The sequence below is a fragment of the Acanthopagrus latus genome, chromosome 13 (assembly GCF_904848185.1).
Source record: "Acanthopagrus latus isolate v.2019 chromosome 13, fAcaLat1.1, whole genome shotgun sequence".
Classification (NCBI taxonomy): Eukaryota; Metazoa; Chordata; class Actinopteri; order Spariformes; family Sparidae; genus Acanthopagrus; species Acanthopagrus latus.
Genome location: NC_051051.1, coordinates 8,829,360 through 8,851,694, shown reverse-complemented (window position 1 = coordinate 8,851,694; position 22,335 = coordinate 8,829,360). Strand labels below are relative to the sequence as shown.

The 22,335-nt window shown below is 42.7% G+C and overlaps 1 protein-coding gene across 1 annotated transcript; it reads left to right on the top strand.

The window, feature by feature from the left end:
- Window positions 1–1,560: 1,560 nt before the first annotated feature.
- phldb2a (pleckstrin homology-like domain, family B, member 2a) lies at window positions 1,561–17,547 on the top strand. The gene is made up of 17 exons (XM_037120618.1): window positions 1,561–1,682; window positions 4,424–4,548; window positions 5,795–6,753; window positions 6,860–7,192; window positions 10,529–10,663; window positions 11,080–11,217; window positions 12,157–12,303; window positions 13,215–13,325; window positions 13,403–13,492; window positions 13,637–13,780; window positions 14,143–14,242; window positions 14,893–15,091; window positions 15,453–15,543; window positions 16,084–16,230; window positions 16,362–16,581; window positions 16,760–16,845; window positions 17,062–17,547. Exons 2-17 carry the CDS (start codon window positions 4,494–4,496, stop codon window positions 17,200–17,202), a joined length of 3,096 nt encoding a protein of 1,031 aa, XP_036976513.1. The 5' UTR covers window positions 1,561–1,682; window positions 4,424–4,493; the 3' UTR covers window positions 17,203–17,547.
- Window positions 17,548–22,335: the final 4,788 nt, after the last annotated feature.

Sequence of the window (22,335 nt, the reverse complement as noted above, 5' to 3'; positions counted from 1 at the left end):
TCACAATTGGGCGAGACACTCGAGACTCCTCACGCTGTGACTCAGACCTCCCGACGATTACCACAGTCGATCACACACCCACTCCCACAATCTGACACCGAGGTTTTTTCTTCCATCTCTTCCCTACTTTTTCCACGTCCTTCACTCGCAAGCGCATGATTTCAGTCCAAAAAAATGCATACATGTGCAACAGTTTGCAGCCATCTCTCTGTGCGGGCTTACTTTGAAAAAGATCTCTAATACCTTTCCCGGACAGGAAGTGGAGAAACATTCCAACGCTCTACGGCAATTAACGTTTTGTGTTGGCAGTGAATTTAAGGTGTCCCAGTTTTATGTGTCATTTGATTTTTGCAAAGAATTAAAGAGTGCAGTGGATGGACTTGTGTGTTTGCGGTGTGTGAGTGTGTGTGTGTTTTTATGACAAAGACCCCAGCTCTGAGTCTGGAAGTAATCATCTCGTCCAGGCTGCACTCCACTCCCCTCCACTCCCCTCCACCCTCTCCCTGTGATGTAATTGGAGTTTTTTTTTTTTGCATGATGGTCCAACATTTTCAGTGTGCAGTGGGATTCAGGGGTTTTTCCAGAGTAACGTCTTATTCATTCTACTCTCTGAAACCCTTCACATTCGATTCCCTTGTTTTTTGCCCGCATACTGATCAGTTTACATTAATACAAAAAAAAGCTTCGATCAAATGATGGTCAGGATATTAGATATGCTCGATGATGTATAATGCATGATGTCTCTCTTTTTTCTTTACGCTTTGCCTGCACGCTTAAAAGGGGGAGTGAGGTTGGCTCTGTTTCAAACGCGGGGATGGGGGGCCTCCTCCCGCCTCCACATACTGCTGTAACAACAATCTGAGAGTCAACTTTTTTTTTTCTTTTTTTTTTACAACTTTTTCACACTGATGTCTGCTCTTTCTCCCATAGAAAAACACACATTGTGGGAAGACTTTTTTTTCTGTGTGAGGACCGGTGAGAGCTTTTGTTTTGCTTCTCTTCTGTGAGCTAAATTGGCCAGATGTCAGGAAAACTGTTGCCCTGGCAGACGGTACGGTCTGTGAGGGTTTTCGAGGAGGGAGATATATATTTTTCACACGAGAGCTACAGATTTGCAGTCATACGCTCGAACCCTGTTGTCTGCTACGTGCACGCGGGAACATGACACAATGGAAACCTGATACTGGACAGTATTGATCACTGCGAGGTCAGAGGTCAGAATCAGCTACAGAAGGGAAAAGAAATCTCTGTTAGTTAGCTGGGCGTCAAATGTACTCCTCCATTATGAGACACTGCAATTAAGGCTAATAGGGGTGATAACGCTTCCTTCATTCCTTCCTTTGCCTTTGATTTTCCTCGCAAGGGCAATTCTTTATCTAACCAGGGAGGGGCAGCAATTCAGCCAGATGCTGCAAAGTAAACACACTCCTCTCTCTCTCTCCCCTTCTCCCTCATGAGGAGGAGGAGGAGGAGAGTCTGAGTAGAGAGTTGAGGTGGGAGGGGAGACGAGGGGAGAGAAGGGGAGAGGGTCTCCTGTCTGAGTCTTTGTCATGGGAAGACTTTACTCTGCTGTTTCATACAGAGAGAGTAGAGGAGAGAGGGAGGGAGGACTTCAGCTTCAGGAGCAGCAGACACACCAAAAAAACTCAGGAGCAACTATGTGAATGGGACCGAAGGCAGAGGTTAGTTTTATCTTTTTACACTTTCAGTCCCAGTCAATAAAACAAAACAAAACAAAAAAAACAGTGGTGCTCCAGGAAAACTGCATTTTGTCTGATTTACAATGCTATGCGAGACTCAACTGGGGTGAAATAAGTACGTTGTTGAGGCAGAGCTGTCAACATGTGAATGCAATTACAAAAAAAAAATGCCAGAAGGAAATAAGTGGACTTGAGGCAAATAGCCATTGCACTGTTGCTCAAGAAATGTGCCAATAAGGTCAAGCGAGTGGATTTTGAGCTGTCACGGTTATCTGACGGCTGTGTTCAGAGGCTAAAAGGTGGCAAATCTCACTTGAAAAGTCGCATCCGCTCACTTAACATTGCTGCAAAATGACACAACCATTCAAAAAGGTGGATGACAGCCAGCAGTGGTCACCAGTCAGTCTACAAACTGTTGACTGCATCCCTGCCTGTGTGTGTTTGTGCAGTGTGTGTGAATGCGACAATGCTCTTCTCCGGTTTTTATATGATTTCCCGCTATTTTCTAAAATGAACAGAGCTGATGATCAATGGAGAAAACAATCATGCTGCTTGTTCCGATTGGATTTTAAAGCTAAACACTGTGTCTGTCTGGACAATGAGTGCGACGAGTGAGGCGACGGCAGTTTGAGCGTTACGCAACGTCTGAGCGTTTGTCTTCAGTGTTGCCACACATTAGATGGAAACATGTTATCAGTGGGCCATTCCTCAAACTGTTTACATCCCTCTGTGTTTGTGATCAGCACTACCCTCCTGTAATCTGGCTGATGCAGTAAAAAACTGTTGCCTCTTGACATGAGGCTGGGGCTTCTCTCCCCCCTGTTTTCAGGCGGTCTGGGGAATGAACTCACGCTGATTGATTGTGTGACTGTGTAAAAGGATACCCTACTTCCTGTAGGCCCTCTCTCTCTCTCTCTCTCGCTCTCTCTCCAGACAGCAGGACCAGAAAGTCTTGGATCAGCCATCTCTGTCTTCCTCTGCAGTGTGTGTGTGTGTGTGTGTGAGTGTGTATAAGCTGTCTGTGAATTCAGGAAACAGTCTGACTTTTAAAAAAATCCCCACTGTTGTATCACTCAGTCCTATTTTATCCTCACTCCGTCTGATCTGTCTGAGTTATGTCATAGCATTTAGGGACCTGGCGATATATATGATTGTTTTATTTGATGTATTTATTTCTTTTTGCTGTTTTTTTTCTGTTAGAGGAGAGTGAGACTTTCTTTTTGCGCTGTCTGTGACTCAGCATCTGCACGGGTGCAATTTTCATGATCGCCTCATTAAAATTCCCTCAGAGTCCCAAAGGTGCAACATGTAAAAATATTAGTTGAAAACATTCAAAGATTATTATTAACAAAAGATTATTATGAACAAAATTTCATAAATAATATCATTTATATCCCGGCCTAAAGCTCCTTTTGCAAGTGGTGCAAATTCCCTCAGTGCTCTGAGCTCCCATTCCTGTCCGCTACATGTATGGCTAACTGAGCTAACTGAGCTAACTAGCTACAGTTACTGTAGCAGAAACTCGATTGACATGATGTCCTCTCATTTATTTTTTTTAAAGTATTTTTTTGGCCTTTTCTGGCTTTATTTGATAGAACAGCTTGAAGAGTTGGACAGGAAACAGGGAAAGAGACGGGGAGTGACACGCAGCAAAGGGACCCGGGCCGGGAGTCGAACCCGGGTCCGCTGCAGAGCCTCGGCACATGGGTCGCGCGCGCTACCGACTGAGCTATGCGGCGCCCCCCTCTCATTTATTTTGATTATGAATTGAACATGTGGCCAATTCTTACATAATGCATCTAAATACATTTTTCATGTTTTAATATGAAATAGTAACAATAGTTAGTTACACTATTAACTATTGTTAATAGTTTATATTAACAATAGTTATAGGCCTGTAACTTACAAACATTTCCTATTAAATCTATGGCTGCAGCCCACGATTACATTTGTCATCAATTAACCTGCTGATTAAAATTGTGAAAAAGGCTCATCACAATGTCCAGAAGCCCAAAATGACGTCCTCAATTTCTTTTGTCCAACCAGCACTCCAAACTCTTCATTTACCAACATAAATAATCCAGCAAGCTGCAAGTTTGTGTAGTTGGTGATTTCTTTTCTTTTGGTGGCCTAATGGACTAATCGTTGTAGCTCTAAATTTAACTGATTCAGTGTAAGATTGTTAAATAGTGTTTATATAGGGACCAATTCTCTGTTAATTGTTTCACCATGAGCTGCAGGAAACTTCCTCAGGCTAATCCAAGTCCACATTTACTCGGCCTCGACCTCTACCTCTGGCTGCCGTCTCTGTGAGTCTGGGGCTCTGAGGGAATACTTTAACGGACTGGTCATAAGTTTGGGGCTAAAAGATCAATTAAAGGCGCAGAGCGCTGCTTTGCAGACTAGGTTTTTATTGGGTACTCTGAGCCAGGCATAAAAAGTTTCCTCTGGATCTGTTTTCCTACTTAGTCTTCAGAAAAGTTTTTTTTTTCTTTCCGTTTAAATATGCACATGTGAAATATCTGCTTGAATTGAGGTATTGTTGCAGAGTTTTTATAGGATGAGTTGATGGATTCACCGTTCTGTGATGTGCTGCAAATCATTTGTTTCTCCGTTGAAATACGCTGCTGTGTTGTGATACCATGCTACAAAGAGTGTTGACATATTTCTACAGTCTTGTCTTGTTTGTGAGTTTCACATTGATTTCTTCTTCTTCTTCTTAGGGTACAAAGCGCACAGGGCTCTGCTAATTCCTGCATCCTCAGACTGAATCAGAGAAAGGAGGTCAGTGTGATGAACAGCATGCTTCCTCAAAGGAGCGCCGTCGCCACTCTGGGCTACGGCTCAGGTAGGACAACTTTCAAGATACACTTTTGTTTCCTAGTTATATTTGACACCAATGACACTAATCACTTTAATTGGCTGATTTAGCAGTGGAGCTCACAGTAATCTGCAGTTATAGATTTCACATCTAATGTTTGATTGTATTTGAGAATCAGCTGAATGACGATACACAAGATCATTTTAGCTGGATGATGCCTCTTGATCTGGAACCTGGAGCAGCTCTTTTTGCATCGGGCATTGATGCGTTTTAGTCAAACTTGCATCCTGGAACAGACGTCTGGCCTATATTTTCAACAATGATCAGCTGAAAAAACACAAAGATCCCAGAGCACAGCCACTCTACAACTATTTTTACCATCACGGGGAGACACCAGCTATCATGAAGTCTGACAAGAAGTTTATATTCATCTCACTAGTATAAATTCTATTCCTGCCAGACGTTTGTAGGGAAATAATTATAAAATGATACACTGTTTTTTGCAGATAAACATTCATTAATTGTACCAGATTCATTATTTTTTATAACCTGAGCACTGCTGGCAGAATGACACATATCTGCCAATAAGCCCTTTGGGAATCTGGTAATATGGAGGCCTGTTCTTAAGTCATAAACACAGGAGAGAAAACAATTTAGGTCAGACTCGGCTCACCAGAATTATTTTATCTCTCAGGGCTTCTGTACAGCCCATTTTGCATCTTCACAATACAATGCCTCTGGCCGTGGTCCGCCATTATCTTTAAATTTTTGGCCCTCCAAGGGAAAAAAGTTTGAGCAGCTCTGGTTTAGATCTGAAGTTAGTTAATCAGAGTTTTATTTAGCCCCAGCAGACTCTGCCATTGTGAAAAGCCATCAGGTAATTTATAAGACAGGAAGTGGACATTCTTTAATGTCACATGAACTCGTCCAGCCACCCGTGACTCAGGACACACTGTCGTCACACTGCTTAGATATCAGAGGGTGGTCTCAGGATCTCTCTCACAGTCGAGACTACGATGCATTCTTGCTTGTCTTGGTCCAGCAGCATTCTTCCATTTTTAGAAGAAGCTTAACCACTGATTGCGCCAATGTTTGTATTGGGCTCAGAACTGTACGAGCGTACATTCTTCGCCGGTTTTCCCCTCCTCGCTCAGCACAAGTGTGATACCGCTCCTGTAAGCTGAGCTGGTGCTTCATAAAGAAGTCACATTAAAACCATTACGTCGTCCAGATAGAGGCAGGACTTCATGCTCTTACTTTCTCTCTGTTGCAGACTGTGTGAAGATCGAGCACAGCGGCAGTGGCTCGGTGGGTGGGACGGTGCTGAGGGGCTCCCGCTCTAAGGCAGAGCTACAGGACCTGATGGAGACGCTTCAGCGCAGGAAGAGTGCCCTGGAGGCCAGCTTGAGGGCAGCTGAGTGCAGCCGGAAGTACCTCGGCGTACCTGGATCCCAGTCATCCAGGCCACTGTCCGTCCTCAGCAACAGCGACCGGCCTCCGTCTGCCTCCAGAACTTTCTCCTACATGACCAGCAGCAGCGTTCCTCCATCGCCTCGCCAAGGCGAACGCCAGCTGAACCCCAACGGCTTGCTCCGCCATTCCCACTCTCGCCACCAGTCACAAGACAGTCTGCTCCTCACCAGCGCAACAGATGGGAGCTCTCTGCTCTCCTCCTATGGGCAGCCCCTACCTCGTTCTCCCAGGGTCAAAAGTGGAGCAGCCAGTGTGCCGTCAAGCCCTCGCATGGGTCGCAGGCTCTATTCTCAGGGCAAAGCTGGAGGAGACTCCCGGCAGAGGAAGTACTCCACCGGCTCCCTCAACAGCCTGGGGCTGCACAGCCGCTCTCTGCCACGGCTTCACAACGCTGCCGACCCCCCTGCTCTGTCGCTACCATCTCGGCACTCAGTGGGCTTCCACAGAGGAGTGGGCTCAGCAGGGCCGCGACGTAGTCTCTCCTCTCTGGAGCAGCCTCCAGATGTGACAGTACCGGCCAGCATGCCCAGCACCCCCAGGAGGGCCAGCCTGGCCTCTCTGAGCTCCCTGGGCATCGACATGGATGGTGCAGGTTTAGATTTGAGCTTTGGAGAGAGGAGGCTGTCCTTTGGGAAGGGCGGGTTGGGTGCGGGACAGAGGGTGGGCAGCATCAGCTCTTTGAATGGCAAAGAGGAGCTGAGAGACTATCACCAGCACCAGAGGGATGAACGACTCAGGGAGCAGAAAGTGCAAAGACTGGTGAGTTTCATCCCCTTTTATACAACCTTAACAATCTCTTAACACACTTGCCAGGGAAATAAATCAAACGTTGCAGAATAATTAAGTATAGACGACCTGTCCGCAGGAGTGCCAGCGTCTAGAGACCATCTTAAACCTGTGCACTGAGCTGGGCCACGTGGAGCGAGAGCCCGCCGGCTCAGCTGTTTCTGACCTGCAGAAGATCAATAAGGAGCTGGAGAAGCTGCAGGTGTCAGACGATGAGTCAGTGTTCTCCGACTCCCCGAGCAGCACCGCTCCGGAGAGCTGCTTCGGGGGCAAAGCCAGAGACTTCCAGCTCGCCGAGGAGCAGCAGGTCAGCCAGCGTCAGCAGACCCTCTACAGAGACGCCAGATCCCACTCGCCTGCTATCAGCCTGAACAGCAGCGCTCCCTCACCCTCCACCCACCACAGAGCCAAAGTGAGTTTCACCTAATTCATGACCCATATGAACATCGGGTCAGGAGGATAACACTGAATACTGACAAATTATGACTAAGACTTGGGAATTGAATTAACTCACCGTCAACTATTATAAATTATTGGAAGGTTTTGTTATAGTTTGGTAACTGTATCGTTAGGAGAAGTTCCAAAAAGCCAGAATTATTAGATAAATGTAAATTGTGACTTTTTGCCCCGCATAATTGTGACTTTATCTCTCATAATTTTAACTTTTTATCTCACAATTATCACCTGCCATAGTAATACTTTTTTTCATCAAGCCTAGTTTTATCTTCTATCTTTCTCTAACTTGTGCAAATCGGCTTCCATAACATCCTTTTCTCTTTAAATAACACCACTACAAGATATATAAAAATACTTATTGCTCATTGTATCCATTAATTCTAACATATCATTTTGTTATTCTGATTGATTTGTCATTAATACAATTGCAATATTACAACTAGAGGCAACCAAATATTGTGAAATCACGTTACTGTCATACTATTTCAAAACAACTAGTATGACTTTCGGAGCACCATCCAGAAGAGATGTTATTTTGGGTGTTTGTCATGCTTTTATTTACACTAACTAATGTACTATAAGCTGATGTCATCGGTAAGTAGTTTGCATCTGAATACCTTCATGCTAATCAGTCAAATAAACTGCAGGTGACAAAAAACACTCAGGGCTAATGAATGTGACCTTACTTGAACAGAATATTGGTTTGAGTTTCTAGGAACATGGCGGATAAGCTAACAGGTGTCAGACCGAGCTAACTTATTAGCTAATGTGTTAGCATACAGTTAGCTACCTTTGTTTGGAGTGTTTTTTTTTTGGCGACTTGACGAACGTAAGTCCGATATTCACTCTAAATTGAATCATTTTTGTGTCTCCATGAGCTTTGGACGGAAACATCTTCATAGTTAGCAGCTAAATGCTTCACCATGTTAGCTACCCCTTAGCTAGTAGCTAACTCTGTCTGCTTGGCTAACTCTGGTGCTGGGCAGGAAATGTACAGTGGGTTTAATGTTATGGGGGGAAAAAGGTGAACTAAAGTCATGACATTTTTTTGGTGCGATTATTACATTGTAATTTAGTGCAGGTGTAAACAGTACAGTTAATTACATCTGAATGTAGCTGCTTCCGTGTCATGGTGTTGGTGTTGTGCTTGTGTGTGTGACTCACTGGGACAATTGAGCAGAATGGAGACATGTTGTGGGTAACACCTCTGTTTCTCACTGTGACCAGTCAAAATGTCTGCTGTGAGAAAAGCTTGTTAAACTTTAAGTCTGGTTTTGGGATGTGAAGCTTCCGATTAGGGCTGCATCATCTGGAATGAATGTGTCCTTTTCCACATCTTGTCCATCTCATATCTTCCTTCTTCCCATCCTCCCATCACCTTCTCTCGGTTACTCCCTGAGACACAATGGCTTTTAAAGTAAGAAAGAAAGCACCAAGCTGTTGTAAAGTCAAATGAGACTCCTCTGGAATGCAGTTTATCACACTGCTGATAGCCTGTTGATGTTTGTTTGTTTACCTTTTAAAATATCATTGGGGTAAATGCTTTCCATTTCCTCTTCACATTTCCAGAGAACTTGTAAAATCTAGTGCAGATTACATAACATTTTGTTCAATATACTGTAAATATTGTAGCCATTTTCCCCCTAGATTTTGGGTTTGATGGGATTTTCATCCATCTCAAAAAACTACATTTTAATACAGCCGATGACATGGTTAGCCTAATTTAATTCAAACTGGACTTGTCTGGATGAGAAATGCAAACATCTGTCTTGGGCAGACGCTGACTCACATGCTGACGGCACATCCATCACATGATGGTTCGTCTTCCACCGTATTATCTGAAATCTAAACTTCTTTAGGTGGACGTAGATTCCTGTAAACCTTTGGGCTTTTAGTCCGAGGTATTGTTATGTAATCGCGTGCGGTTAGCACTTTGTACATTTCCTGTTTATGTGGGTTGTTCAGAAGGATAAACAGACAAATCACAGTTGCACAGAATCTCCTCACAGCTACGACTTGACCTCAGCGTTTCTCTCAACAAGTTTCTTTTAAATGTGTCAAAGTGGGAAGCCTCGCCACACATACTGTACTGAGAATTGAGTAAACATGTTTAAATCTATCAGATATATCAAATATTGTGATTTTTAGATCCCAGAGAGGCGACCTCCTCTGCTTTCTCCCTGCTCACGCTGCGGAGTAACTTACTGTCTGTAAGAGTTCAGCCTTTTTCCACTCCAGTGCAGTAACAACCTAGCGTTGTGTCTGGTTTTAATGAAGAAGCCCCAGTTTTGTTTCAGCACTCAGCCATTCAAACGCTTCACGGAGGAGGAGGGGGGCAGGAAATGACTTTATCCCACGGAGAATTAGCGTGTGCATGTGTGTGTGCGTGCACGCACAGCTGTGGGTGTGTGCGAGTGGAAGAATGCTGGTGTATATACATGGAGAGGGCTTGCGTTTCTCCAGATGTTTTGGACTGTACACTGGGGCTAAATGGATGGAGGACGCCGTGGAAAATGAAAAAGTAGTTAACACATCAGCTCAGGTAATCAGCTAGTCTTTGTTTCATGACAGAGAGAGAATTTTCAAACACACCTGGAGTTGATAGAAGTTAGATTTCCGAGCGGACACCATCACGCCTGTAAAGCATCAAATGTGACAGGGTTTTAAAGACCCTAAATACCCTCTCCTCCATCTCCTGCATTCCTCAGAGCAGTCTGTGCAGGAAGAAAGAGCGCTCACAACCCGCCTGGGAAATTATAAATCCTAGAGCTGCTCGCCGCATGAGGTGCTGACCTCAAAAACAATCCTCCTGAATCCTGTATGGAAGAGTACCCGATACAGGATCTCTTAAATGCACCCACATAGGAGAATGAATGAATGATTGTAAGACTGATGCCGATAGATGTGGGAGTACTTTGGCACGACTGGCAGTAGAGTGCACAGATAGAGATTTCCATTACAGCAAGTGGAAAAGAATCCTGTTGTCAGTGATCCAGCTGTGGATGAGTTAAAACAGCAGCTGCCATCGTCTAATTCAGAAAAAAAAATGATTCCACTGGCTGGCAAATGCGTTAAACGACACACTGGACGCATTGAAAAAGCAGATTCTCATGTTCTAATAACTATCTGAAAGGCTGAATAACACAATCTCCTAGAGAAGATCCTTTCAATAAACTTTACGATGGGGATTTTTTTGTTTTTCTGTGCAGCATGTCTGTGGATTTGTGTAATGTACAGTATGTGTACACAATTTAGAGCCAAGCATTTAAATGCATTCCTGGTGTCACTGCAGGTTTTGGAGAGCATGCAGCTGAAACAGGAGGTAACGCAGATAGAGGAAGAGAGGATTCAGGTGCTGAACAACATAGAGGAGCTGGAGCAGAAGATCAAAGACCTGGACAACCAGATGGAGGAGTCGGTCCGAGAGGTAGAGCGGAGCGCAGCATATAAACACAAACGGACTCCAGAGCAGCTTGATGGTGTTTGTTCTTATCTGGTGTCAGATACACTGATGACCTCTTGATAATTAAAGCACTCTGCAGGAGTTATCACTCAAGCTCGCCGCAGTAAAGCTGACAAAGTGAGCCGTCAGATGCTTAGTTGTGTTTAAGGTCAAAGTATTGCATTGCTGGGCTCTTCTGTTTGTCTCTTCTGTTTGATTATCCATTAGGTGTTTCATTCATTTGATAATAATAGTAATGATAAGCTTTATTTATACAGTGCTTTTCTGAACAAGATTACAAAGTGCTTCACAAAACAATGAAACGCCATAAGATAATGATAATCATTTATAAGACGATACATATCTGAGGGTTTTTAACTCTGTGCTGCTGTTTCCTGCAGATGGAGGTGGAGTGTGCCTTGCTGGAGGGAGAACAGGGGTCGGAGGTGGCCCAGCTGCAGAGAGAAAAGGAACTTCTGGACCAGCTTAAGCAGAAGATTCATAGCAGTGAGAAGAAGAGTCACACTGAGAAGTCACAGGTGATAAGAATATATATATATAGAAAGAGGTATCTGTGGATATGCTCGCATCAGGACTAAGTGTGTTGACACACAAGTATGCTAAAGCCACAGCTCAGGCAGACTCTCAGGGATCAGTTCAGTTTAACCACACCTTCCTCAAAAATGGGTTCAGTTGGAGTTCCTGTAAAACCAAACAAACAAATTATGTTTGCAAGAGGAAATGCTTACAAAACCAGACCAAGGTTCATCATAAATGGGATCTGCAAAGCAAACAAAAGGTCCTCTGACAGACCTGACCAAATAAGCTGAAAGGCATCGTCAAACAATGTAATAAAAACATGTTGTGTTTCTAAATCTGGACCTGTTAGCTGACGTTCCCTGCAGGAATATTCCTCTGATAATCTAGTTAGAAGAAAAACCTAACCCAGCTTGACGATACTGTTTATTCTCTGTTCTCCAGAATTAGCTCATGTTAGCAGTGAGCGCCAAAACTCACAGGAAAACCTTAGTTCTCATTTTTCACCTGTACGGTCTGTTTTTTTCTTTTCCACCCAATTTGTTCCTTCCCTTATTATTCCTCTTGACCTCGTTTTCTGTGATCCTGGATCCCTTCACAACTTCTGTTTCGACCCTGTTACCCCTTAAATTCACATTTGAGAAGGGGCCCAAATAGTTACCACGTGTAAAACAAATTGTTTGCACATCTGACTTCAATTTGGTTGAAAACTAAAATCACCTGAAACCTGATATCATTTAGAAGGACATGAAACTTAACACTTTGTGCACAATAGCATCTGTTATACAGTATATTGCTCAGAAGCAGACAGTCAGTTCAATTCTCTCCTCTTAATTGTTAATTATGAAAGAATCCAAGTCTTAAAGTATACTTAAAGAGTACATTCTAATCTATTCATGTGTTTTAACCTTCTGATTGGAATACTGTTATATGTTTCTCAGGAGACTGAGGAGCAGACACAAAGTTTGGAGGATTTAGAGTTTCAGAAGCTGGAGAAAGAAATTAATCAGGGAGAGGAGAAAGAGACTCAGAACCAGGAGCTGCTGCGTGAGATGGCAGAGTATCAGCGTCTTACCGTCACACGCAAGGTACAACCAGTGAGGTTTTCTAAGCGTGCATGTAGCATGTCGTGCATGTTTAACACGGCAGTTAGCGCTGGCACCGCTTCACTTTTCATTTTCAAATATTAACAGTAGAAGTTCCAGTGTCAGTATTTTAGGAGCATGCTAAGAGAATTCAACTTTTGAGAGGATCTGAAATGTGTGTTGTCTTATGGTTTAGCTAGAGTAAATCTTTAGTATTAGTATAGACTTTTCAGGGCACGTTCATTCCAGGACATTTTATCTTAATGGTCCCAGACTGTCGGCCTCTTTTTCTTGCTCTTAGGTTTCAGTTTGTTGGCCCACAGGGATATTCCTGTTTTCATTTAAGAAATAGACTTTGTGTGTGTAGACTTTATAAAACAACAAAGTGTAGACTTTGATTCCTACTTCAAGTTTTCTAGTATTATAAAATTGCCCTGTTTTTCTTAATTACCAAGATTGTTATCTGAGAATTCGGATAACAACATTACGTCACTACATTGTGGTTTGTTGTCGTTAATTTTTTATTACAGGTTGTGCATGATATAAAGCTGCACATTTGTGAGACATGCTGCACAAAGCATGAACTAATAACAAGACACAACAATATCAGCAATGGTAAGCATGAAACACTATTTGCATAGAAATAAAGACAGAAGTAGTTAATAGATTATTCATGAAGGGAAAAGCCACAGAGAGGCGGCAGAGGCAGGGTGAGGATGTTGAGGATGGATGTGCGAAGAAGATCGAGTTGTAGAAAACAAAAAAAAAACATTTTTCCTGTTCCAACATGTTAATTCTGCATTTGTTCATGCTGCTGCTGCTCTTAATGAAACACCTGCACTAACTTGACAGCATTACTTTGCCTCATATGAAGTTGATATTGTGTCGTGATATCGTGCTATTTATTGTCACAGGAAAGAATCATGACGCTGAAGAAACAGTCGTCACAGATTACTTTACAGGCTCAGCAAGAAAGAGAGAACTTCCAGAGAGAGAAAAACAATTTGCTGGTCATGCTTCAGAAGGTAAGAGCATTCTTTGCATGCTGATCTTGTAAATATTTACATTTATTTACTTGAACATACTCTGCTGATGTTTGCAGGAGAGAGAGAAACTGGCATCTCTGGAAGGAAAATATGCAGAGTTGTCTGAGGGGCAGACGTTCTCTAACAACCCTGGAGCCATCACAGAGGTGGGTATCAGTTACTGCAGCAATTTATATTTCCACCAGCAGAGTGCTCCTCACACAGTTAATGACAACAGTCTCAGTGTCTCTGAGGAGAAGTCATGCTTCATTTTTCCTTTGTGACTCCTCTGATTTCTGTGACCATGGCAGCACTTGCAATCTCTGAAGGAAAGGAGACGAAGCAGCGGTGGCAAAGAAAACTCCTCCCAGCCGGCCGACAGCCTACCTCACAAGAGGAGTCAGCAGCTCCTCACGTCTTACGGCAGATCCCTGGGACGCACACTCCCTCCCAAGGTCTTTGTTTTTTTTTCAATCTTGGCAGACATTAAAGGTTGGATGCGCTAAAATCAAACTGGATGTTTTAAAATCAGACAAGAGGGTATTTGTAATTTCTTCAAAAGGCCCATTGAGCTATTATTATTTCTCTCATTTAGAGCAAGAATAATCCAGACTTTTGAAAAACAGTTTCAAAATAATGAGGCTCATTCTGATTTCTGGACTGCAGATGTGGAGATTTCATTGCCCTCATTATTTGTATCCAGAACATTTTGTCCCGAGAGAAATGATCCACCCAAACAGGAATACTCAGCTTTGCAACACCCATCCAGCTCATGAAGTACTCTGAGAATGACAGAAGCTGAATGTTTCCTCTTCAGGGCCACCTTCCTCTGTCCCAAAGCTCCAGCTGTGGCAGCGTCATCCCACCAGGCTTCAGCTTCTCCCCTCGGGATCTGAGCACCCGCCGCATGACCAAGAGTGAGTCAGATTGGCAGACCGTCGCATCTTGTTCTACATCAAGTCTATACTGTGTGTGAGCAGCTTTATACCCTCAGGCGATATGGATGAAACAGGACAGGAAATTCTGTAGTGGTGCACAAAGGGAGCTGCATCTAGTCCAGATCTGATATGAAAGAGTAAATGTTTGTCTGAACAGAATTACTTACTGCATTGTAGAAGAAGATGGGATGCCGTGATTTTGAGGCAAATGACTCACTCAAACCAATCTCCACATCTAAAGTATCTTCACTGGTAATGGCGTTACAGTCCTTTGACATGTGACCTTGTTTCATTCATCTGATATGTCTAATGAGGTTTTGAGAAACTAATTTGAAAGGAAGAAAAGTAAGATGTTAAATACTGCAGCATTCACCAGACAGTTTTGTTATGTATTCATGAAGTGTTTTCCTGAAGATTAAATGACTTGACAGCACTTCAACAAACTACCCAGTTTAATACAGGAGATGGTGACTCTGGTTTCATCTGTCCTGGTGGAGCAGGCGAGCAGATTATATAGAATTCTGATCACAGGATGCTATTCCACTTTGCCAGTTAGTTAAACTCTGCTGATGACATTTGACATTTAGCGCGTGCATGCTGAGAGTATTTTGTTCAATCTCTACTGTCAGCAAGCAACAGCCACACACACATGAATGAGGACAGACAGAGAAGAAGCGACTTCTGCAGCAGGATGGTCTCCGAGCCCAACGTGTTCTTGGAGTCCTTCTCGTACCCGGACAACAGCCAGGCCTCAGACACTGTCAGCGTGGACAGCTCTGACAGCCTGGAGACCAGCTTCTCCGCCTGCTCCCCAGACAACATCTCCAGGTTAGAGACACAGATGAAAGTTTCCTTTGAAAAGTGTAGACAGAGAAAGTATGAATGGGAGGATGAGGAGTTGTATTTTGAGAAGAGGTTTTGAAGAGGATGTTCAGAAAAAGATATTTTGAAGAGAAAGAGAAAGAGGAAGTGCTTTTGAAGAGGCTGTATTTGTGTCACATCAGAGACAAACATGTCCATATTATATTGAGATTTTCTCACAAACAGTTGCATACAGTATCAGCAAATCCAGCTGCAAGCTCGGTAAAACCAAGCAAAATTAGTGCTTTGTCATTTTCATGCACTCACATTACTGGAAACCGACTACTTCTTGCATTTGACAACTTGTGTTTTTTCTGTTTTCCATCAGTGCAAGTACATCCAACATGGCGAAGATTGAGGAGATGGAGCGGTTGCTAAGAGAGGCCCAGGTTGAGAAACAGAGGCTCCTGGAGTATCGGGTAACTAGTCCAACCTAACCAAAACTTAAGGACTTGGCACACCAATTTGGTGATTTTCGATATGACCTTACACTTGCACCTTGCACTTTGAACTCTGAGCCAATGTGTTATTATTATATATGTTGCCAAATTCACAATCCCTGTCACTTACTGAACAAAGAAAAAGTCCATCCAATGCAAGGGCAAGGAGCAAGGAGAATTATCCTTATCGCTTCCAGTTAGTATTTCAGGATGTCAGTGGTCCTGTTTGATACCCTTCCAGGTGTTATTGGGCACACACATCATAAGGAGGACAGACTTTTTCAGCAAACAACAGCTAGCAGTATGTCTAAGCTAGAGTGACACACCACACACACATCACATCAGGGAAGTATGCAAAAAATCATAACAGTTTCAAAAAAATGTATGACGTTGGTAAGTTCAGTGAAATTTCAGACTTAAAAAAAGGGGCATGGTGTGCTTATGCCTTTACTGTGTATATGGATGTGTTTGTTTGTTGATGAATGTAATGGCCTCTCAAACACACCCACACCTGTGCAGGAGCGTGAGATGGAGATGCGCCGGCAGGCTCTGGAGGAGGAGCGCAGGAGAAGGGAAGAACTGGAGAAACGACTGCAAGAGGAGACGAGCAGGAGACAGAGACTCGTAGAGAGAGAAGTGAAGCTCAGGGAGAAACAAAGATCGCAGGTATTCACAATGAATCAGGTTTAAATCTGAAAAAAAAACCAAGTTCACCACTGATGTCATGTAAATACTTCTTAAATGAAGTAGCACACAGTGTTTACATCTGTTTTGTAATTCCACTGCTGTTTCCATAGTCCCGGCTGCTGACGCGCTACCTCCCTGTAAGGAAAGACGACTTTGATCTTCACGGCCATATCGAGGCAGCTGGACACAACCCAGACGCCTGCTTTCATCTGGCCATCACTGATAAAACCTGTCGAGGATTCCTGGTCAAAATGGGCGGCAAGATCAAGACCTGGAAGAAACGCTGGTTTGTCTTCGACCAGAATCGCAGGACGCTCACCTACTACGCAGGTGAGTAACTACTTCCTCTCAGCTCCGTGTTGAAAATCTGCGGATTAAAATGTGAGACAAAAGTAATTCCAACAGTGATGTCGCTTTTCAACTATGCCGGAATGCTTTGGATGCTGAGACGGAGCTTTGATCTGTGCTGTTGGTCCCTGAGCAGTCCTGTTTACATTCTCCACTGCAGACAAACACGAGACCAAAATGAAAGGAGTCATTTACTTCCAAGCCATAGAGGAGGTGTACTATGACCATTTAAAGAACGCACACAAAGTAAGTCAGTTTATATCAACGTGTGTGCCTGTATTCTAGCATGTGGCCTCCTCTACAAATGCCTCATTTTTGCTGAACATTGTTGACATCTGTTTCCCTTTTCTCCCTCCATTTATCTTCCTCCTTCCCACGTGTGTACAACCTCACCCCCCTCCCTTCTATTCTCCATTATTTCACCTTTTTTTCTCAAAAATGACACTCACCTCTACGTCCAAGAGCCCCAACCCCTCGCTGACCTTCAGTGTGAAGACCCCTGATCGGGTGTACTACATGGTGGCTCCGTCGCCTGAGGCCATGCGTATCTGGATGGATGTTATGGTTACGGGCGCTGAAGGACACATGCATTTCATGGTGTAACTGATCGCGCGATTTCTCTGGTAAACATTGTGCCACATGAGGGGGTTTACAGTGCTCTGCTCAAGTCAGTGTAACAGAGAACACACAGCGCATGGAGCTGAGATGGATTTTCATCAGGTCAACATAAATCAACTGTTTACACTTGTAGTATTTGTAGCCTGCAACTCATGCTCAGAAGGACACTTTATAATGTAATCATGTATAACAGAACAAAAGACCTGATATACAAGTTTCACAATTAAGCTATTTAGTTTTTTGTTTATTATGTTGTATGTACCATGAGTGGCTGAGGTGTCCCTTGCAGAAATTTTGCTTTTACAATTTTTTAAATCTCTGCTCGCTTCATTCTCTGTTTCGGCTTTTGTTCAGTCAAAACTCCAGGGATCAGGGAAGCTTTTAAATGAGCGGAGATCCAACATCTGCTACACTTCTGAACCACAGTACATACAGATGCTGCTTCTCTATGACAGATACACGTGTCTAACAACTTTCTCAAAACAGAAGCTGAGTCAGTTTATTTTCCTTCTTCTCCTTGTCTCATCTCTTGAGTCCATCTTTTCAGTATTTCTTTGTCTTAGTGAGACTGAATTTTTTTTTTTTTCTTCACTTTGTACATCAGGCTGAATCAGTGGGTCACAACTTCTCGCTGATTTTTTCATGATTTCATCATCCCTCTGTAACCGTGGTGGCAAGAATGCACATTTATATATCTATATTGTTACTGATTTAGACTTCTGTTTAACACATAAAGTTATAAATGAATATACACATGAGCAAAACAAATTGTGAGGGATAGGTGCAGAAAACTCCATGGGGCTTCATCTAGACGCTTTCAAAGGCTGTCTCCATTGGAAACAAGAAAGATAACGAGACAACAAATATTAGAAGGATGAGGAAGAGAGAGGAGAAGAAGAAGAAGAAAGGCAAAATATAAGGTTGCACACACACAAACATGATAATAAGTAATAAAATCTCCTGTTAGTTAGATATCATAGATGTCATAGATTTTTGAATCTCACTAATGCTTTCTGATGTTGGCCGACCTGACCTACAATCCCAAAGCATCAGTTCTACTATCTTACCAACAATTTACAAAGACATTGAGCTGGAACTAGTAATACTAGTCGAGTATTGTTTCTGCATTTTTGCAGCCAGACTACCAGTATAAGCTGGTGTTGTCTGTTTATTTAAAGCAGGGCTGAATGTCCACTGTCAGTTTTCCTTTAAACCAGATACATCTCTGTTTGCATCACACTCATTCCAGTTAGCCCATATTTGGGCTTCTCTTCTAATCTATGAAGGAGATGATTACAGGCACTTTTTACATTTCAGTGTTAGAAATTATTTTAACGTTTTGGTGAATATTCTACAAATGAAAGTAGAACATTTTCCCAAATCACAACGATATGGTGTTTAATGCCTACCACTGTGCAGCTAGCTCCCTTTATCTACAGTCAGGGCTGCGGGCCTGATATGACGAGGCCATGTTGTGCGGCAGTGATGCTGTTATGGACTGCGTCACCACATGTTCCTCGGCGTTTCATTGTGTTCTTTTACCAGCAGAGGTCCTCAGTGCAGAGTTATTGCACTGAGATGACGTAATGCTCTGGCTGGTCGGCCCTCGCTCACTCAGATAAATGAGAGTGGAGCATCATTCATCCACATTTTCTAATGCTCCTATATCAGTTATGTGCATTTATAAGCACATGTATTATCAAGCTTTAGATTTGCTTTTTGAAGCAAAAACTAATTTTTTTATGATCTTGAACACAATGATTTTTTTTACAATTTTGTTTTTAAATGTTTTATAAAATCCATATATTTGAACTGTATATTCTTTGACTAATGAAAGATAACAAGTGACCAGCTGTTTGTTTACAGACTGACAGAGCTGACAGTGTTGCAGATGAGTTGTTGCCTTTGCTGGATGCTTCTCAGCGGACAGATGTATCTGTCATGTTAATATATCATCCACAAACTGTTGTCCGACGTATGAGACACAAGCAAAAACAAACGGCCACATTTAAATGTATTTTAAATAAATTCAGTATTTTATATTTTGTGTATGAACAATTTTAGTCAAAACTATGCTACAGGTTTTTACAATATGACGTATGACATTTTTCAATATGAATAAGAATAAATCATTTTGATTGTGAATTGTATTGGGTGATGTTATGGTTGAGTTGTCTATGGAACATGAACGTTATGTTTTGCAGGCTGTAAAAACCTGATCATGCACCAAAAAGAAGCTTTAGAAATCAGATGTGACAAGAGGATGTGTTCTCTCCAGGATACTGAGTCCCATAGCATTATTTCTACATTGTTATGTCATCATCATCACGGGAATCGATGACCTTTTCATATAGGGCTGCATAATGCCCCTGTGGTGCAGTGTAACTAGATATTTCTATCAAACTACTCCAGGGAATCTGTTTTTTCATTTATATTACAATAACTTTGATAAAAAACACCATGGCTGTGGTATGTTGTGCAAATAAATCAGCTCCCAGTTTAGCTGAGAAGCATCTGAAATGTCTCAAAAACTCAAAAACAATATCAACCAAGAGCATGCATCTACCGACAGAAACTTCAGTATCGGTAATGTTTTTCTTTTCTTGACTGGTTCATCTCAGGTTAATGCAAACAGCGAGTCGGGGAGCAATTTGTTAATGTCTAAAATGTGTCACAAAATGACATTCAAGCATTGTTACAACACATTAAACACCAAATTTCTATTTAAAGTGATAGTTGTCCTAATTAGCATGTATACCGTGAGTGTGCTCATTAAGGCACTCAGGGTTTTAAACTCCTCCTCCAGCCTCCCATTGGTTGACCTAGTAGGGTTGGCATGGAAACACAGAATGAAGCATGCTAAATTAGGTCCTAAAGAGGCACACCGTCTATCCAGAGGCTGAAACACACACAAACACATACAGACCATAGAAAGCTGAGGGTGGCCTCAGTGCATTATGGGTGCTGTAATTTGTGTAACATATTTGGGGCAAAGGGCCGGTCTTACAGAGACACAAACAGCCGATAGACCCAAATCAAGAGAGGGTCTTTGAGACAGCTTATGCAATGTAGCTCAAAAGTTCATCCTGATGCGTTGCCGTGGTCGTCCAACTTCACTCAAGGCTGTTGTCGCTATCATTTACAGTATAAGCATGAAAGCCACATAGCTGGGAAAATCATGTGAATGGGTGTTGACAAAAGGCAGCATTCAGTGAGTGTGCATGTTTCAGTTTCCTCTTTAAAGCTGCGAGAGTCATATTCCCACCAGCAACCTACTATAAGGCAGAGATAATGTAATTAATCACACTGTGACCTCTCGGATACAGCGTGACCTCTGCTCTAACAGGCCTGATTATAAATCTGCATGCTGTTTATGTGCATTTTTCAGCGTTTGAATCCCAAATCTCAGGTGTTAGCACAGAGCAAGCATGTGTTGTATCAGAGCCACGGGGGGGAACTGTTCTTTTCCCAGGGAGATGGTTTTACCCTGTGTAGTCTGTACCAGCACCTGATCTGCTGAAATCCACGTGTTTGTCCCAGGAAAATTATGGTCGACCCTTCTCAGCTTGCCGCCCCTGGCTTCGTAAAGCTAACAGAGGTCTTTTTGTGTCACCTCCGCAAGGCTATTTTTTTTGTGGAATATAAAAAAAAATCACCCTTTGTCCCTTAGTCCATATTCACAACACCAGACTCCTCTTAACATCACCGCATGACTCCGATCAGCTTCCCAAGCTTCCTAAACCTGAGCTTTGACTCTCACCACTCGCAGCTGTCTGAGTTGCTTCTCATCCTTTTTTTCCCTGCCTTTTCAGCCCTTGTGCAACGCTGAAGTGTTCACTCCGGCCTTTTCATTTTAACATTTTGTTCATGTCTAAATCAAATGATCCACTCAGACTGAGAGACATTATAAAGCTGATGCATTGGATCCATTTAACTCTAAGAATAGCAATGACACACATTCCCAAACCCTTCTCCTGATAATAAGGTATGCATGTTAAGCGTTTTCCCTAGCGGCTGATTGGCCGGGCCGTGCTGACATTCATGTGCTCACTATTCAGGTCAGTGAGCTTTGAGTGTGTTTGAGTCATGTTCCTATGAGGACACTCTGAATCCAGGCTGTAGTAAGATGCTGGGGATCTGTCAGTGAAAATATGAAAATGCTTGACATTTCTCTTTACTCTGATCTTTTAGCTTTGGCGGAATTATGTAATTTCCGTTCGCATAAGATTATCTCAAGAGATGATGTAAATCCTTTTAAACGTGCTCACGTTTCTTATCTGTCTGCCACAGTAAACACAGGATATAGATCACAACTTAAACAGTTCTCATCTTGCTAAGTACTCATATTGTTTTATTGATTAAATAGGAAACAGAACAACATAAATGAGACTATACACAGACATATTGTTCTCATCTGAGTATAAGTGGGGAAAGGATAAGGATGTGCCAGTGTATGAGCTGCTGATCTCATCTCAGCATCCTCTCTGTCTCGCTCAAACGTCCACAGTGCCGTCGTTTAATGGCTGCCATCCATGTCCATTTCCTTTCCTCCCGCAAAACCAGTCTCTGCCATAGTTCACAGTGAGATCAGATCATGTTACATATGAGCAGGCGGACACACAGGCTCTGTACAGTTCGACATCTTGTACAAAAATTAATGGCACGTTTTTTGTTTTGTTTTGTTTTTTGCTACATACATCCAGAGATAGGTGTGGAATGTAAATTTGGTTGTTTTGCATTAATTCATTGAGCTCCTGCTGCGACTCCTTCTCCTGACATAAATAAAAACGTAAAGGGACTGGTTATTATCAAAGAGACTTGCTGGAAAGAAAGACAAAAAAGAGTTGACGGTTCCTACAAAAAGTGGAAGTAACAAAAGTTAAAAGTACTGTAGAAAATACTGAACAAATTCTGAAAGTCTGTAGGAAAAGCACCCTTAAAAAAGGCACTCGCCCATGTTGAGTGTGTGTGTGTGTGTGTGTGTATGTGACTGTGTTCCCAGAAGACCTTTAATCTTGCTTATCCTTTGTTACCGTTGCTGCTGTGTGTTCAGGTGTGACCCCGAACCTTTCCTGAGTGCATGTCCATGTTGGCTCAGCACCAAAGAGCCAGGCTCGC